The 13700-nt window shown below is 44.9% G+C and overlaps 1 protein-coding gene across 1 annotated transcript in view; it reads right to left on the bottom strand.

The window, feature by feature from the left end:
- Nucleotides 1-13700, bottom strand: part of Wdfy3 (WD repeat and FYVE domain containing 3) — a 253962-nt gene that overhangs the window by 48700 nt on the left and 191562 nt on the right. Inside the window, 7 exon segments of the mRNA XM_028867282.2 lie at nt 327-380; nt 6938-7165; nt 7435-7512; nt 8265-8422; nt 8985-9167; nt 11396-11505; nt 12577-12806. Coding sequence (XP_028723115.1) covers nt 327-380; nt 6938-7165; nt 7435-7512; nt 8265-8422; nt 8985-9167; nt 11396-11505; nt 12577-12806 — 1041 coding nt within the window.

Consider the following 13700-nt stretch of genomic DNA (forward strand, 5'->3'; position numbering starts at 1 on the left):
AGTAATTACAGTCTATTTTAGAAAGCCGAGGGTGCCCGGCTGCCCATTACTAACAGGCCTCACAACTGGTTAGTCACGAGCGAAGCGGCACATGTCGGGTGGTGAGAGCCCCGCCTGTTAGTGAGCAGCAGAAACCCCTGCCAAGAGTGCCCAGGACAGCCGAGGACAGGAGGATGTCTCCACACAACGGACAGCCCGTCTTCCACCCGAGAGAACTCACACAAGACTCAGTCAGTCTTCAACGTTAGTTAGTCTGCTACCATCTACCGTGCACTAAGAACAAAGCTGCAGGTGGTCTGCATTCTTTGGAGGTAATTGTGCTTTACCTTCTGAGCAATGACATCATCGGGGGTCTCGGGTTGTTTACTTGGGACCTCAGACTGAAAACAGGGTATTAAGTATAGACACATGAGGGGAAAAAAGCATATAAACATATCAAAACCAAAATCTTCTTGAGGACCACAGACATACAGAAGATGCACTCAGCTCAAAGGGAATTAACGTGACCTACTCAGCTACTTACACAACCACTGAGCCTCTGTGGCTATTTCCTCCATGACCATGATCAGGGTTTTAAGTAAAATTTAAACATACCACAAGTTTCAGTACCCTCAATTGACAGACATAAAAGTCACAAAACTTCAGCAGGGCTGTTATCATGGATGACTTTACAAATCATGTGCTAGCTCGTGTCTTCCACGTTTCTTCCCCCCACATTCCCCCAGACCTGTGTCGTAAACTGTCATCTACAATACCTCTACACATAAAACCAGGGCCGACTGACTGACCTCCACCCTGCCTCAGAAGCCCAAACACAGTCCCTTCACTGTCTTACAGACAGAAGCTGGGAAAAGCACCAGGAGCAGGTGGATGGTATCACCAGCCCAAGTAAAAGCTTTTCTGAAAAGTACTTTAGAATTAGCAGTTGCCTGATTGACAAGAGGCAATTCTGCTGGGCACATGGTGTAGTTTCTATGCAGAAACAGCCAGCTACAGGGAGGAAACAGCCAGTTACAGGGAGGAAACAGCCAGCTACAGGGAGGAAACAGTCAACTACAGGGAGGAAACAGTCAGCTACAGGGAGGAAACAGTCAACTACAGGGAGGAAACAGTCAGCTACAGGGAGGAAACAGCCAGCTACAGGGAGGAAACAGCCAACTACAGGGAGGAAACAGTCAGCTACAGGGAGGAAACAGCCAGCTACAGGGAGGAAACAGCCAGCAGGCCTTCCGAGCCCTCCTGCTCTCCAGGACTCCCGTCTGAGGACTCATGTCTTTACTTCCCTGTGGTAATCACGTCCTACCATGGTCCCTTCCCTAGGCAGAGCAGACCCTGGGTAGGGGCAGACTTTCAAGTACTTCACATGGTTTCAGTGGATCTTGTACTTTAAAAGAAAATGAAAAGTGCCTCACACCAGAGAATCACCGTAAACTACATGGCAGTATTCCTACATCAGGACCGGTCTGGGTGCAATGTACGGTAAACACTGTCAAACTCACTGAACTGACAACAGAAGGAAAGACTGTCTCCGTTTTCAGTTTTGTTTTTTGAGACAAGGTCTCATTATACAGCTCTGGTGGGCTGGACATTCTCTATGTGGACTACACTGGCTCAGGACAATTCTCCAGCCTCTGCTTCCCAAATCCTGGAGGGCGGAGCTGCCATACCCAGCAGTAAGTAAAACCACTCTAAAGGCAAAGGTCTGGTCCTAAAATTCAACCTTGAGAAAGAAAGAAGGGGGTCAGGTGTGTAACTCAGCGGTATGGTGACAGAGTAGACTGTGGCTTGATCCTAACGCTTGTGAACTTCAACGAATGCAAGATTTACCCCAACAAAAAGTTATAAAAACACTGAACCCAAATTCATAATAAACAGAACTGTTTTAACATGTGATCAATATTGAAATTAATAAAGAGGAAAAGCCCTGCAGGATAGATACATGATAAATCAACAACATGGACCAGGTACTAGCCTCGAAACTCTGTATCTGCTGTCTGTTCTACTACAGAGGCCCAGCCGGAAGGTGGGCAGTACACACCCAACATGTGTACAAGTCAGTGCTGCGTTCCACACTTGCTCATCCACTCTTGACTGAGCTGACTTTCAATAGTGAGTCCAGAAGTGACTGGCAAACACGAATACCACGCCAACAAGACGGCATTACCGCAATTCTCTTTACACAGAAAAAGTATACTAAATTATTATAATTATGGTCATACAGAAATTTTTCACTCAAAATTTCTAGAAAATACTTTTATACCTTTTAACTTTACTATCTCTAAAACATGCTGGTGATGGGCTTTCCCAAATGAGCCGTTTACTTTCAAGTCCTAGGAGATCTACATGAAAATATCTATGAGGCAGCTACCAGAGACTCCCTAGTCAGAAAGGGAAATGTAAAATAAGTCAGCGTCCTGCCTGGAGCTACCCCATGTTAACAGGTATGCAGCTAGTTCTTACCACACTGATGTCTGCAAAGAACAGCAGGTTTATTTGAAGTTCTTAATTTGAAAAACAAGAAGCCTATACAATTAAAACTAGTGTGGTATTTAATGATGTATTTTAAATGGCAAAATACAACCTAACTTAATTTTTAAAATAGTTATTTTATGTGTATGTGTGTGCATGCGCATGTGTGCATGTGTAGTATCACATGCATCCCAGTGCATGTGTGCAGGACACAGGACACCTTGCCAGAGTTAGTTCTCTCCTACCGTGAAGGTTCAGGGATTGAACCCAGGTCATCAGGTTTTTGGTAAGCACCTTTACGTGCTGGGCCACCTTGCCAGGCCAGGATCTTGTTTTCTTGATTGAGGACTCAGAGTTATGAATCCAGGTTTTTCATTTCATCATAACCTATGCTGACTTCCTATCATCGGCTGTGAGGATACATAATCCACACGGCACCACCATTCAACGCAGCTCCTTGCATTATGGGAAGTGCCGGCCCGCCCCCCCCCCCCCCCCCCCCCCCCCCCCCCCCCCCCCCCCCCGCCAAAAAAAAAAATAGTCACTGTGCAGAGAGGGTCGGTTTTGACTGAGTTCTTCCAAAACAGTAATTATTTAGGTTTGCTTGTTAGAATAATTTTAGTTGACAAGACTTAAAAGCTTTCAAGCCTGCGGCACACGGCCCACCAAAACATATGGTGCATTCTGGAAACAAACTTCAAAGTCAGACAAGCAGGTAAACTGTTTTAAGATATCGTACACTGTATTATCAGGGCTGGAGAGCCATCTGGGTGCGGGCTGCAGGGAGGACTCGGCCTCTGTCCCTCACAGCTACATGGTGGCTACAACCATCCGTTACTATAGTTGCAGGGAACGTGACGCTCTCTTCCAGCCTCCTAAGATATCAGGCGCGCGCGCACACACACGCAGCGCACATAAATACATGTAGGTAAAACACTCATTCAAATAAAATTCACACCTGTGATCTCAGCACTTGGGAAGTGGAGGCAGGAAGAGTTTGCATTTGAGGTCAGATTGGGCTCTAATGAGACTCCATCTCAATCTGCCTCCCCCCAAACAACCTCCTTGCCCCTTCCTCAAAGGTTTAATGAACAAGACACAATAAACTACAGAAATAATTACTAATTTATAACAGAAAGATCTAAAATAGAATTAGCTTTTTAATCATCATTGTATTCTTCAGCTTATACAACAAACCATGTAAACGTTACTTAGAAACAAAACGACAACCACTTCTGATAAACAAGGTCCAGCCAAGTCCGTCTTGCCTGTCACCAGTCTCCAGGAGCAGTTTTCTGGTTGATACAACCTGTTAACTGCAAGTGCTCTGGCTGTGTTTTATATGTTGGGAGGCAATGAATTCAGAAAGTTGAAAGAAGGGTCAAGTGAAGTCTACGTCCAAAGACTTGATGTGGCTGAAGGCAGGGCGCACTTACTCTAAGGATATGGCGCTCACACTTCAAGAGAGCACACCTCTACGGCTCTCTCCAAACCCACCCCACCCCACAGTGTCCTATTTGCATCCCACAGTCCTCCTCTTAGAGGAAAGGCTCTCCCATGCCATGTCAACTATAGGGCCCGGAAAACTGGCTCTTACCCTTCTTAGTGGATATCTTTCAATTTTAGTTTTTATTATTTAGGTTAACATACAGTCTATCTATCCATCCATCCATCCATCCACCCACACACATTTAGACTTTGCTCATCTCCACACACATTAAACTGGCTCCCTCACTCTCATACCCATCCTCCAAAATTTTTGGTTCCCTGACAGTAGAAAAACTTCAGACTTAAGAAAATTTTCCTTGACGTTGGCTGAACAAGAAGCAATGAAAAAACAAACCTATAACTTAAAGGGGGGCAGAATACTGGTGGTCCCGTAGCTCAGTGTTTAACTACGAAGGCATTCCTCAACAGAGATGAAACCTAGCCAACAGTTTCTGTGTAGAATAACTCAAGGGTGACGATGTCGTCTAGCATGGCCTCGAACTCCTGAGCCTCCAGCCTGTGGCTGCCCGGTGATGTGATTACAGTCCTGCACCACCACACAGAATGGAAGTTGTCATGTGATCTGAGTACTAGGGGGCTGGCTGGTCTAGGCTCATGCTGCGCCCTACACTTTAACAGCTCTAACCTTTCAGAAGTTAACTGGTTCCATGTGCGGAACACAGGATAATACTAACTGGACCTTGAAGGGCTCCTGTGAGACTTGAATGAAGCTGCTCTAACTTGCTCTGTGGAGCATCAACTGACTACTCTGCAGACACACCCTGGTGCAGCTCAACAACAGGTTGTATGCTCCATATAATAAAAGTGAATATGCAGTGCCTTTCAAAATTATCAGATTTTAAATTATTAAAACTAAAATAAAAAGTATTCATTTAGAAAAGTTCACCATATCCCAGGTTAACTTTTGACTTGAACATGGTATGTGTAACACAAACTCTGTATTCTATAATTGTCTCTCCCTCCCACCCACTCCTTCACTCGATGTAAACAAGCCAACATTTCTCACCTGCCTTGTAGTTTCTAACACACAGTCTGTCTGTCAAAAGCCTAGCTCCATATGGCACATTCTTGCTAGGAATGCTTCTTCAGCTCTCACAGGCTGGTGGGCTCCCCTGCTTGGGTAAAAGGCTTAGGTACTGTTCTGGCTAGTCTTATATCAGCTTGACACACAACTAGTGTTGTCTGAAAGGAGGAAATTTCAATTGAGAAAATGCCTCTCTAAGACGTGGTTGTAAGGTTTCTTCTTAATTAGTGATTGATGGGGAAGGGCTCAGCCCATTGTGGGTGGGGCCACCCCTGGGCAGGTGGTCCTGGGTTCAGCAAGCTATGGAAAGTAAGTCAGTAAGCAGCACCCTCCACGGCATCTGCATCAGCTCCTGCCTCCAGGTTCCTGTCCTGTGTGAGTTCCCCTCCTGACTTACTTGAATGACTATGATGTGGAAATGTAAGCCAAATCAACCCTTTCCTCCCCAGCTAGCTTTTAGGTCATGGTGTTTCATTACAGCAATAGAAACTCTAACTACAGACACATATGAACCTTGAGTATCTTTGTTTTCCCAATACTGAAGTTTTCATATAATTGTATAAATTAATAAGACTGTTCAAGAAGTATAAATACAGTAATGTGTATAATAGTTATGAGAAAAAAAATAACCCACAAGTGTATGCCTCACTTAAAGCAAAATCCTGAGCTGATTACATGTTACATCTACGTTATAGCTTAGAATCTTGATTAATTTTGTTGTTAGACAGTTTCTGCGTGGCACGTATTCTGACTACCCCCTCCCTGCACCCTTCTTCCCCCGCTTCCTTGATCCTGCCTCTCCTTTCCTCAGGTTGATGGCTTTTGGATGTATTTTAACTGGGAAGCTCGGCATTTCTGAAAGCTGTTAAAATAAAAGAACACTCACTTAAGCATTGTATCAGGTTGCTGTAGGCTTTAACCCTTAAGGAATAATTGGAGGAAATAACCAAAATTTAAAGATTACTGCTCTGCTCTCACAAAAGCAGGTGCTACAAGAGTCTGCAAAATATGGGAAGGGTGTCGCTGTGTTCGCAATGTGTCCACATTGAAGGCACAGTGCTTTAAGGCACAGTATGGTGTTCTTGATGGAACTAACAGCTTTGAGAAAAGCAGGGTTTAAAGAACCATTTTCAATAGTCTTGATGATTAGTAGAGTCTAAGATCCTTATTCTCCTAAAAAAATATGGTCACTTCACATTTGACCACTTTTGTATCGAACACATGAAACCCTCACCAATCCTGAAACATACATTACCATTACCTCTAGTTCCTCTGCGCGTACCAGGTCTGCAAAGCGTGGTCAGTGCCCCACTACAGCCGGGTCACGCCCGGACTCCCTGACCTGCACGCTCCCTCTGCTTGTGAGCTTGGTTACCTCAGACGCCGCACTAGGGGGTGGGGGGGGGAGAACTCTCTGCATCTCCCTTATTTCCCTCAGCACGTCTCCAAATACACCCAGGTGTTAACAGAAGACAGCACTCCCTCCCTGTTACAGTCTCGGTGTTCATCCGAATAGGATGTTTATCTGCGGATGGCCACTGATGCTGACGCTCAGGCCTGCATTCCAGGCAGCATTAGAACGGGGGTAGAAACCACCGAGTTCAAGATGAATGGAGCCAGGACTCCCACAGGTGAGACAAGAGCTGGTGCTGGGGGCTTCCTCGGTGGCAGACACTCCTCCCTTAGCATTCCCCACCGACGTAATCCTCCTAGCAGTCCTATGACGTGGAACTCGCTTCCCAATTTTAAACATAAACGTGGAAAACTAAAGAGGTTCTATAACACGTAACGTGTGTCCTGCACCCCTCATGGGGATGTCACTGGTTCTGCAGACACAGCCCTCCAGTCACAGTTCACCAACAGGTAACCAGCTAACAGGGAAACACGAGCGTGAAGAGCTGGAGAGAGCCGTCATACAGGCGGACGTGAACTCACCGTCACGTTTGTCTCCTGCTCTGTTTCCGGCACGTAGGGATAGTGGTTGTAGAACATGTCGTTGCGCACCATTTTCTTCCTCATCCGGCAGGGCCCCTCCGTCATCTCTAACATCCATTTGTCCAGATGGGAGCCAATGGGGGGGCCCCACAGCCCCCGTTCCCGCAGCAGCTCGCACTCGATCTGGCACCATTCCTCAGTCACGTACTTGAGAGCATTCTGCTGACGCTGCAGAGAAAGAGGCCGGGGTGGTTTCCCAACGAGAAAAAAACAAAAACACAAATAGCTTGAAATGAAGTTATAATTGGGAGACAAACTCAATCCAACTCATTTCAGTAAATATAAGTCCTATTTTATGTATAGTTTAAGGAAACAAAGCTAATAGTTTCATGAGAAGTGGGGTTTGCGGTGACCCAAGAATGTGACATTTAAAACAGAGAGCAAACATCACACCCAAAGGTGCCATACACGCCACTGCTAGGGTTACGGATGCTCACCTCCTGATATTCCTTGTACTGTGTGTCCACCAGGTCACGCACAACAGCGATGTGTGTAAACATCCACTGGGAAATCTCCTAACAAACCATAAGAAAAGAGCCTTAAAATTTTCTTGATTTCTTTGGGGGAAAAGAAATGAGCTAACAGTGCCTGAAATTAGTTCTGAACAGAAGAGTTAAAATTGGGAGCCAACTAACTCTAAGAGACCAGGGTGGCCTAGATTCTTCTTCAGCCAAGCAGGGCGAAGTACGCTATAGTCTGATACTTCCCAGCACCAGTTCCCTTCGCTTTTCCGTAGGGATGGATTCCCAGGGCATTCCCTAATCCCCTCCTGCACACTTCTCAGAAGCCCAGTGTGGCACACGGAGGATGGGCACATGCCAGCTCTTTCAGACCTTCTTCACACTGCCACTGGCTTAAGGGTTGTATGAGGATGAAGGGTGAATGGAGGAGGTACATAAGATTGAAACAAACCAATCACAAGCATTGGCAACTAGATGATAAACACGCCTCTGTTACTCCTTAGAATTTCTATATTATCCCTGCGGGTATTATTCAAAGTCAGAAAATTGTGAAAAAAATTTAACAGGCTATCGGTCTCTGACTGTCACTTGGGTCCAGTTATGAAATGGATATACATACTCAGTGCTATGTGCATTTTACAAAATGAAGACACTCTGGAATCTGTCACTTCTCTCTTCTAAAGCAGAACATAGAAAAGTTCTACATCAAACTTGCTTGCATATGTTAGCAGTATTATAGAAAACATCGAAACTAGACCTGGAGTTATAAATCCTAAAGGTAGGAACCATGGCGCCAACCCTCGTACCTGGGTGGAAGGATTGTGTTTATGAAGGCCACTTTCCTTTCGATTTCTTCTCGACCCTGTCAGTTTGGAAAGACCGAAGCCGCTGCTGACCCGGGACAGTTTGGATTGTGTGGTAGGCACCAAGGCTTCTCCTCGACTTATGCATTTCTTTTCATGGGCTGTAAAATTAAAATTTGGCAACTGTACAATTCATCATGTATTTATTAGTCCTTGACTATTTCATGTGGTTACACATCACAATTATCTCCCCATTATCCATGATTCCCTTCCTGGATCTGCAGCTCTCAGTGGTCAATCACAGGCTGAAAATATGACTGCAGTGCAACAAGAAATTCAATTGTGAAAGTCAGACCACATTCATGTAATACAAGGCTATTGCTGTTCTATCACGTAATGTGACTGTGTCTACCACAGTACAAGGCTATGGCTGTTGTATCACATAATGTGAATGTGTTACCACAGCACAAGGCTATTGCTGTTCTATCACGTAATGTGACTGTGTCTACCACAGTACAAGGCTATGGCTGTTCTATCACATAATGTGACTGTGTCTACCACAGCATAAAGCTATGGCTGTTCTATCATGTAATGTGAACGTGTGTACCACAGTACAAATCTATCACCGTTCAATTTCACTAAGCAGTGTGGACAGTGAGAGCCTCTGCTGTACAGTGTGCCTGCACCCGGGGCAGAAGCTGCAGGGTCTCTGGGCCTCCTTACCCAAATGATTCTGCCAGCATTTCAACCCAGCCTCTTCGATGAGTGGCCGAGCGGTGGCTATGTCCACGTGGCCCCTGTCGTTCACAGGCAGGCTGACTCTGAAGAGCTCCTCCAGGACTTGCTTCTTACTGTGGATCAGCTCCGTCCAGACTCTGTTGACAGCTTTGATGAGAAGCTGACGCCCTGGAGAAGGGAAAGAAAGAAAAGGCTCCAGAGAGAACACAAAGGCCGCTCTTCTCCCCAAGCTTTCCATCTTGGAATTTGAACTATTGTATTCAATTGTAAAACAAAATTTTACCATTAGATTATTGTCAGTTCAACGAAGAGAATTACTTAATTTAGACAAGCCAAAGTTAAGTATTGTATATGTGGAAAACATTTTAAAAAATCTTTAGCCAGGTGGTGGTGGCGCACGCCTTTAATTCCAGCACCCAGGAGGCAGAGGCAGGCAAATCTCTGTGAGTTCGAGGTCAGCCTGGTCTACAGAGTGAGGTCCAGGACTGTTACACAGAGAAACTTTGTCTCAACCCCCCCCATCTTTATATCCATGTGAAAATGATATACGGTTCATTTATAAAATGAAAATTACAAGCATTTATGGACCAGCTCCCAGAGAAGGATCGGTATCTCAGACTGTCCTTTACCCCCATCTGAATCCACGGCCGTCTGTGCTACTCAAGTACTGTGCCAGGCCTATAGCCTCAGGCCCTGAAAAGCAATTTTTACTTTATTTTCTTTCTATAAATTAAACTTAGAGCACAAAACGAGAGGGGTCATCATGGCACCTTCAAACACACACGTAATCTTTATTCAAGCCTCCCATTTCCCCCCTCTTGCTGGCACTCTTCCTCCCCCTTGGGGACTCCCCTACCCCCAGTCTGTTTTCACGTCACATGCACCCTGCCTCACTCTTCCCACCTTATTCCCTTTTACGATCTCCCCCTGTTCTCTCATGGTGACCCCTTTAAATCTCATGACCTCGGCTTTTCCATTTGTCTGCCTCTCACACATATGCACACATGTAAATCTAGATTCCACATGAGAATAAACAGGTAGTATTTCTTTCTGAGTCTGGCTTATTTCACTTGACAACGATTTTCCAGTATCATCTTTTGGCAAGATTTCATTTTTCTTTATGGTCAACAAAATTCTATCATGCATATGGACATATTTTATTTTCTAGGCTGGTTCTGTTTCCTGGCTATTTAGTGCAGCAGAAGAGCACAGACATGAAAATGGATGGGCAAATATCTCTAAGTTAGCTGACTTGGATCTCTGGGTGTACACCCAGGAGAGGTACAGGTAAGGTAGCTCTATTTCTTTTTTCTTTCGAGACAGGGCTTCACTATGCAGCCTTGGCTATTGGCCTTGAACTTTCAGACACCTGCCTGCTTCTGCCTCCTGAGTACTGGCAGGAAAGGTGTGCACTACCATAACTGGCTTCCTTTTTTAGGTTTTTTGAGGAATCTCCACACCCACTCTCATGGTGGCTGCATCGGTTTATACTCCCACCAATAGCAGCTCGCCCATCCAACCTTAGCAAGCCTCAGAATCCCTCTGAGTGCTCGTGATAGATGGCCAGTGTCAGCCCTTGGAGATGACGGGGGTCGACAATCTCCAGTCTTAGGAGTTCCAAGAGAGACGGAAGATGCTGGTCTACGGAGCACCCTGCAGGAACAAAGTCTCTAGACTTCCAGTTCCGGTGGTGGGTGAACCTCAGTTTGGGGGGATCAAGACGTTTTGGTAGAAGACAGAAGTACTGATTGCTTAGATAAATGAATAGGGAAGAACTGAGTTCTAGCCTTCCCCAGGATAAGACCACACATAATGCCATCCCATGAAATTGCTGGGAGATATATACTATGGAGTGATCTCAGCTTGGACCTAGAACACATGAAGTAAGAAATCAATCTACACAAAGGCTTCAATACATGATGCTTATAGGACTGAGAAAAATGAGATTCTAAAAGAGAATAAGATGTGGGAACCTGAGGCAGGAGGATCACTGCCATCTCAGGGCTAGGTTGAGGCACATAGAGTTTTCAAGGTCAGCCTAGGTATACAATGAAACCTTGTCTCAAAAATAAACACATAAACAAAAAGATCAAACGGTACCAATGACAACCTGCCTCCGAAGACATCTGCCTCTAATGGGAACGTGCCAACCTAAGCAACAGGCACTTTTCTTTCTAGAAAATGCCAAGCTGGTATCTGCAGCACAAATGCCACCAACTTTCATAAGAAGGTCAGCATTTCGGGCTCACTATTTTACTCATCTTGGCATTCCAGATGGTCTGTGTGCAGGTTGGTGAGGGGACAGGTTGGATATGTTAGTGGTTGTTGAAACCAACGTTATGTCTAAAAGCTGGAGATGAACAACAACACATCCACAACCAGTGAGGGACGGTTACCTTCACTGATATCCTGGCTGTAGCCACCGTCCGGTTCAATGTCTGAGGGAATCATGATGTGCCACGTGGTCATGCGTGCTTCTGCTTCCAGACCAAATCCTTCCACGTTGCTGAAACATTCAAACCAGGGTCAAGTAGCTGAAGAAAGGATTAGAGCTCAAAGCTGTCGTGACCACGAATTACCCTGCAGACACGTGTAAGCACTGGCCCAGCACCTCACTCCACTACTGGCAGACAGACATTGCGCAGATACAAAAAGAGGGCTCCTCGTTTCACACAAAGGTGCCATTTTTAAGGGGTGAGCTCACAGATGCACTTGGCTACACATAGCTCAAGCGTTTTTTAGGGGGTCAAGACTATCATGTAACATTTAAGGATTTTGGATTAGTATTAACAGCTTTATCTTAAATTTACAAAGAGGTCACTTCTCTAAAAGCGCTGTTGCATGTCAGGGTCCTCTCCAGGCTGTAGCTCTCTCTCTCTGTTTCATTTGCAGCTGCCCTAGGAGCCAAGCTCTTGCCTCCTGGAGGTAACTACACACACGGTTCTCCATAACACCGCAGTAGCTGGCCAACACACAAAGACCCAGCGGTATTCTTACAGCCGTGGTGTCTCGTACTGCTTTGGGAATTTTGTCTTTGAATCTTACTGGTCTTTGGTTTGTACACTCTGGTTTCTGGTTTTGTGCTTTTGTGCGTTTTATTTGTGTATGCACGTGCCTGTGTGTTTCTTGTGTTTCTCTCTGTTTTCTTTTAATTCTGGTTTGTTTGGTTTTTCACTAGCTTGTTTGATTTTGAGAGAGAGAGAGAGAGAGAGAGAGAGAGAGAGAGAGAGAGAGAGAGAGAGAGAAGGTGGTAGTTGGGTTGGTGGGGAGAATCTGGGAGGAGTTGGGAAGAGAAACCATGACCAGAATCTATTGTATGAAAACAATTTTTTTCAATAAAAAAGCAAATATCTTTTTACAATTATATGAATTACATATGGTTATTATTAGCAAATTTAAAGATGTAAAAGTAAATCAAAAGAAAAAAATCCTAATTATCGCTGCTGAAACGCAACACTCGCCCTGAACCTTTTTCATAAAGCAGTAACTAAAACTAATTAAAAGGAAAAGGAACATAAAGGAGTTCTGATGCGATGTTATTAAAGACAACAGGGCAAACGGTATCAGAGAAACTTACCTTCCAACATGTAGATTAATCAGGCAGTGAGCAAGACAGCTAATGAATTCTTGGTCGTGGTTGCCGGGTCCAAGGATCAAGTTCCGGTTTACAGTAAGGACCCTGAGTGAATCAAGGAGAGCTACTTGCTGAGGGACAGTTTTGTGTGCCCGTGAGAACTGGTACAAGATGGTCCTATTGAGGCAGTGGTAAACGGCATCCAGCGACAATCCCTGAGATCTTCGCTTTGACTACGGAAACGAAAGATGGTTTTAGTAACGGGACAAAACTGTAAAGCCCGTTGTCAGGCTCAGTCCTGAGAGTGTTTAGCTGAAAAATACCCAGCTCTTGCTATATGGATTCGGAAACCGATGAGACACAGCAATGCAATTTAAGAATGAAGCGTCTCGTACAAACAGCCCCAGTGAGGGGAGTGCATGCCTGTGCATGGCCTCCCTGATGTCACACAGATGTCACCACGGAGGAAGAGCGGACCAAGCTACCTTTGTTAGCATGCATGATCTTTACAGCAACTGAAGAAATTCCACGGATGTTAGTGAGAGCTGTCCTGGTGTGCTGGCTCCAACCCTCACCTGAGAGCTGTCTCTTCCGCTTAACTACAAGGGCATGTCTTCAGAGAGAATGCTACACTCTTACACTCTACCATATACCAGCTGAACAGGTACAGAGCAAGTGTTGCAGTTTGGCATAGAGATGAGAATCTTCTCCCTTTACTTTTTACATCTTTGAATTTGTTAATAATCATCACATGTCATTGGAAAAAGAAATTTGCAGTTTTTTTTTAACTGAATTTTTTTTCCATCACACTATAGATTCTGACCTTGGTTTCCTCTCCCAAGTACTCCCAGATTCTCAAACCCACTCAACTACACACCCTTTCTGTCTTTCTCTTTAGAAAACAAACAGGCAAACAAACAAACAAAACCCAAACCAGAATAAAAACAAAACAAAACACTGTGGTGATATATTGTGTATCAAATAAAGCTTGCCTGAAAGACCAGAGAGACAAAGGAACAAGCCACAGCTACTTCTCATCTTGCCAACTCCACGAATCCTCTGACTGAATATCTCTGAGTCCTCAGCCGAAAGGGGTTCAGCTGAAAAAGAACTCTAGTTCCTGTCTC

The sequence above is a fragment of the Peromyscus leucopus genome, chromosome 10 (assembly GCF_004664715.2).
Source record: "Peromyscus leucopus breed LL Stock chromosome 10, UCI_PerLeu_2.1, whole genome shotgun sequence".
Taxonomy (NCBI): Eukaryota; Metazoa; Chordata; class Mammalia; order Rodentia; family Cricetidae; genus Peromyscus; species Peromyscus leucopus.